At 40.5% G+C, this 5,401-nt stretch overlaps 1 protein-coding gene across 1 annotated transcript in view; it reads left to right on the top strand.

Moving 5' to 3' along the window:
• The window catches only part of PLAC8L1 (PLAC8 like 1), a 33,410-nt gene extending 30,305 nt beyond the window's left edge, over positions 1-3,105 (top strand). Inside the window, exons 3-4 of the mRNA XM_007949110.1 lie at positions 501-637; positions 2,965-3,105. Of these exons, the coding sequence (XP_007947301.1) occupies positions 501-637; positions 2,965-3,105 (278 nt within the window). The remainder of the gene's footprint in view (positions 1-500; positions 638-2,964) is intronic.
• Positions 3,106-5,401: the final 2,296 nt, after the last annotated feature.

Raw genomic sequence — 5,401 nt, 5'->3', positions numbered from 1 at the left:
GAGATGGATTGATACAGTGGCTGCGATGATGGGCTCGAGTATAGCAGGGATTGTGGGGCTGGTGCGGGATCGGGGAGTGTTTCGTTCTGCTTTGCATGGGGTCGCTATGAGTCGGAAACGACTCGACGGCACTTAACAACAACAACAATTTTAATATTAAAATTAGATTAATGTACTAGAAGCAACAGTCATGATTCCACTGTAAAAAATTATTTAACATTTTTCTCTTGACAGGATAAAACAATTACCATAGTGAATGCTAACAGAATTGTATCAGGTTCAGCTTTGCCAGTGTTTGACAAAAGAAGACAATTTTGATTAGCTCTGTTATGGCAATTTTCATACACTGAGTTTTGAGAATTGCTTACTCACTTACAGCCTCTGATTGCAGGGAGACAGTGTAGCATTAAATTGATGGCACGGGGATATGAGTACTTTTTGTGCTGTGAAGTTGCTGTAAGAACATCCGAGAAACTTGACTTTTTTTTGGTTATTGACAGGTTTCTGTGGTCTGTTTTGTCCGATGTGTCTTGAGTGTGACATTGCCAGGCATCATGGAGAGTGTCTTTGTTGGCCATTGTTACCTGGGTCCTCTTTTGCACTAAGAATTGGCACCAGAGAGCGACATAAAATATGGGTAAGTGTGTTTGAAGGTATATGTGAACCTGGATATAAATGAGAACCTGGATTTCTTCAACACCAGTGATTTCCTCCCCAAAAAAAGAGGTGTGAGAAGGGAGCTTAAAAATACCATACTTTTCTTAGTGTTAGACTTTGGGAAAAGAAATGGAAGATATTTCTGATATATTTAATTACCCAAGCCCCAAACCACTGCCATCTAGTAGATTCCAACTCATACAGACCCCCATTGGGTTTCTAAGGCTGTAAATCTTTACAGAAGTAAAGATGAGTGGCTGGTGGGTTTGAACCGCCAGCCTTCTGGTTAGCAGTCAAGTGCCTTAGGCACTATGCTACCAGGGCTCCCCACTATGCCACTAGAACTCCTTAATTCATTACCAGGAAATAGAAAATAACTAACATATCATATTGTGAAGGGTATTTCCAGGAGGACTTACAATGATGCAGATTGTTGGTCAATGTCTTGCTTAGCCCATTGTCCAAATTGTGCTCCCTGAGTCATCGTTTAATGAAGAATAATAACTCTTGTTAGTCCTACCCCTTAAGCTAACACACATTCTCTTTCATCTATAGAAATAAAACCCACTCTTCTGGCTATCTCCTATTGCATCAAAAGAAGATGACAGAATTCCACCATATTTGGAAGATATACTTAGGATGGTCTGACTTAAAATATACCTTATGTGGCAAATGCAGTATTCAATTTAGGGGTTGCCTGGGGGACCCCTCAAAAAATCCAGATTATTTCCAGTGTAGCTCTGAGTGAGGTACACTGGGACTAGGGAGAGACAGATCATGCAGATTAAGATTTGGACAGTTAAATAAAAAGGTCCGTCTTCACATACTGATAGGGAATGAGCCCTAAGATAATATTTTTATTTTTAGCATTTTTATTTATTTTAAAAATATTTATTTATTTGTGAAAATTTACGCAGCAAATTCCCATTTGACAATTTCTACACAGTGACATTAGTTACATTTTTCACAATTTGTCAACATTCTTTTTAATTGTGTTCTTGTTGTTCTATTTCCAGCACATACTCTACTTTCTTTACCCTGTTATCTTCTTATCTATGCTTTAGAGTAAGATATATTTTTAAATGGAAAAAAATAAAGCACAGAATTATGCAACTATACATTAGAAGAAAAAAAAAAAAATATATATATATATATATATATTTGTGCTGTTGTTATGTGCTGTTGAGTTGGACCTGACTCATAGCAATGTCTCCTTGGGTTTCTGAGGCAGTATCACTAAGGAAGTAGTTTGCCCAACCTACCTTCCGAGGAGTGGCTGCTGGATTTGAACTGCCAGCCTTCTTGTTAGCAGTCAAGTGCCTTGGACACTACGCTACCAGAGCTCCCATATATTTGTGTTGCTGTTGTTGTTATGTGCCATCGAGTCAGACCCAACTCATAGTGACCCCTCTTTGTGTAGGCATAGAATTTATCTGGAAAAATATGTAAGAAACGGCTAACAATATTTGCCTCAGGACAGGTAACTGGATGTTTGGGGATGACTCTGGGAAGACGATTTACTTTTAAGCTCATATCCCTTCTCATTTTTGGAATTTTGGAACATGTGTTTTAAAACTTGATATAATAGCAATATTTGAGATATGGTAAGTTTGAATGTGAATCAAGAGAGAACAGCTGGAAGCATTTAAAGATTTATTATACTCATTGTCACTGGTGTTCACAGCATGCCTGGCAGGGCTACATGGGGAAAACACACGGGGTGGTCACAGGCAGAGATGGAGTGTTACTGTGGACAAGCTCCTTTATTGTGGTTTTTGCAGGAAACCTGACAGGGAGAGGTCAGAGCAAGTGGGAATTTTATTGGACAGCCATAAAATCATGCCTTGGGGCTTGGGGCCTTGACCAAAGGGGAAACTAAAGGCATATTATCAAGGTATAGCAGACATGGGTGGAGAAGGGTTACTTAGTGTGAATGTTAAAACATCATATTACAGAAGCTAGAAAATATGATTAATACACCACATTTTCTTATTACTTAGTCCAAATAAATAGATAAAATAATTATGAAAATTAGATTCTAAGAGGAAAAAAAGAGGTGTTGACAAAGAAATTAGTGGTTTCAAACATAAACATGTATCAAAAGTCCTAAGGGCAAGTGTCTGAACTGCAGATGTTGGTTAGCAGTTGAGCAGCTTCGTGCTTGAAGCTGTGTTCTTGGGTCCTGACATAGGGGTATTGCTGGATCTCAGAGGCAATGGGCAGGTGGGCTTATTAATTGTGCACGTCCCTGGGTGTTAGAAATGAGTTGGTGATCAGGACAGAACAGAGACTCGGGTCTCACCCTAGGGCACACTGTGCGAGGACTGGCTGGTGGTGCACTGCTGTTGGCCCTTTTCCATCTGCCAGGTGGCTCGGGAACTGAAGATGAGGACCTCCCATTTCTATGAAGTCCGGGAAGCTCCTTCGACTAAGGACACCCTGGTTTGATAGAGCAAGATAACCCTTCCCTGTCATCCCCTCACCCCTTGCACCTTCCTCCCAAGCCCCTTTACTAGGAAAATTTTTCTTCTTCCTAATTTTTCACTGTAACAGTGTTAAAATAAATGATTTTCTCCTGGTGTCTCTGCTGTTCTACTTTTACACATGCCCCTACTGAATGAAGTCTATTGTGTCTGGATTTGCTGTTCCAGTTCAGCTGTATAAGGAAAATCCGAGAGGTGAGTTTTGTGCCCCCACTATCCACCTGGAATTTTGCAAGGGTGCATGGTTTTCCAGCTTCCTACTGTCATCCACTTATGCCGAAGAATTGCGATGGGGCTTTTTTATGTTGTGCCACATAGATATTTTAGTTAGCATTTGTACTGGGCACTAATTGTTAGTGAAACACATAAGGATTGTCACTACCTCATCCTGCCTCCTCAGTCTGATGGCATAGAGGTGAAGAAAGTCTTAGGTTGGTGCTAATCTTGGCCACCTTGTGAATCTTTTTCAGGACCCAGGTTCAGGACCCAGGTTCAGAGTCTTAGATAGGCAACTGCATCTACCATGTTAACTGATTGCTCTTGTTTTTGTTAAGGTGGGTACACAACAAAGCGAGGGATGAAAGAAAGATTGAGTTCTGTAGCCTGAACTATCTCTCTTATTTACCAACTCTGTCCTTTCCACTTACTGAATTTGTAACTATAGGAAAATTAGCTCACTTTTCTGTGCCTCAGTTTCCTTATCTATAAAATGAGGGTGAGGATAATAATAATAATAATAATAATAATAATGACCTCATAGAGTTGTGAGGATTCTAATGATTGAAGGCATTTAACGCCCAAACCCAACCCAACCCACTGCCTTTGAATTGATTCTGATTCATAGAACCCCTATGAGACAAAGTAGAACTGCCCCATAGGGTTTCCAAGGCTGTAAATCTTTATGGAAGCAAACGGCTATATCCTTCTCCCATGGAGTATTCGAAGTGCTGACCTTTTGGTTAGCAGCTGAGCACTTTAACCATTGCACCACCAAGGCTCCTAGTGCCTGGCCAGTAGTAAATAAAATGAAACAAAAACACACATACAAACTGAAATCAATTGCCACTGAGTTGACTCTGATTTGTGACCCAATGTGTGTCAGAGGAGAACTGTGCTCCACAGGGTTTTCAATGGCTAACTTTTTGGAAGGAGATCACCAGGCCTTTTTTAGTGGTACCTCTGGGTGAACTCCGGTAACTGTTCGTGACACCTAGGAACCAGGCAAGAAGTAATGACTCAATAAATATGAGGTATTATTGCTATTTTACAGTTATGTTATATTCATAGCATATTATACCAGTTTTCTATTTACAGTTGTGATATGAATTTTTTTAAGGTAATTTCAAATGTTAGATAAATAATAGAGGTGGTAGGTAGGTAAGGCCAAAATTGTGAAGGTGGTAATACTAATTTTATTGAGCACGTTGTATGTGTCAGGCATTGTTCAAAGCACTCTATGTGTTTTAAGACATTTCATCCCTCACATCCCTCAGAAAGTGCTATTATATCCCCATTTTCCCAGAAAAGGAACCCAAGCCACAGAAAGGTTGAATAACTTACCCAATGCTACACACTGGTAAGTGACAGGCAGTGAGGGTCTTGAGGCTATGCTTCTAACCTCTGCACTAAGCAAGCAGAGAAAGCTTCTGGCTAGGAGACCTTCTTGTGCTTAAGTGGTTGTACAAACAGGAATTTGCTTTATGGAGGTGAACTCATGCTGGTCAGGCTTGAGAGGAAGTGTCACTTAACCCCTGCTGCCTCCTACCTCTACTGAAATTAAGTAATTCCCAAGTCTGACAAAGTGACCTATCCTCCCAGCTCTCCCAACTGGATGTCCATTACAGCTGGAAGGAGCTAGTCCTTTGGGGAAAATTAAATACTCCATATTGACATTTAGTCTGTGATAAAGTGCTCTCTTTTCCAAGTCAGCTACTGAAAAAACCAGGCCTGTGGGACCACTCTATTAAATGAAAATAAACCAGTTTTATTGTTTCATGCTAAAACATGTATGGGGCTTTACAAGCTTACATCTGGGAGCAATATGTATTTTTGGCAAAGGAGACTTGGGTAATCTCTCCACTCTTGCATCGTTGACTCCTCCTGGCATGAAGAACAGATGTTAGTTTGTGCACTGGTTTCTGTGCTGCTTCTCTTGGCTGATGTAAAAGGTGCAAGGGAACCCTCCTGCAAGGCAGCCCCCTTTTCCCCTCTTTACTTCGAATCAGTCTGTGCAGTAAAGAGCAAACTTAGCACTTATCAGA

The sequence above is a fragment of the Orycteropus afer genome, unplaced genomic scaffold (assembly GCF_000298275.1).
Source record: "Orycteropus afer afer isolate SDZICR_OR568_19922 unplaced genomic scaffold, OryAfe1.0 scaffold00238, whole genome shotgun sequence".
Taxonomy (NCBI): Eukaryota; Metazoa; Chordata; class Mammalia; order Tubulidentata; family Orycteropodidae; genus Orycteropus; species Orycteropus afer.
The sequence above is the reverse complement of the archived record's forward strand: the minus strand, read 5'-3'. Positions and strand labels throughout refer to the sequence as shown.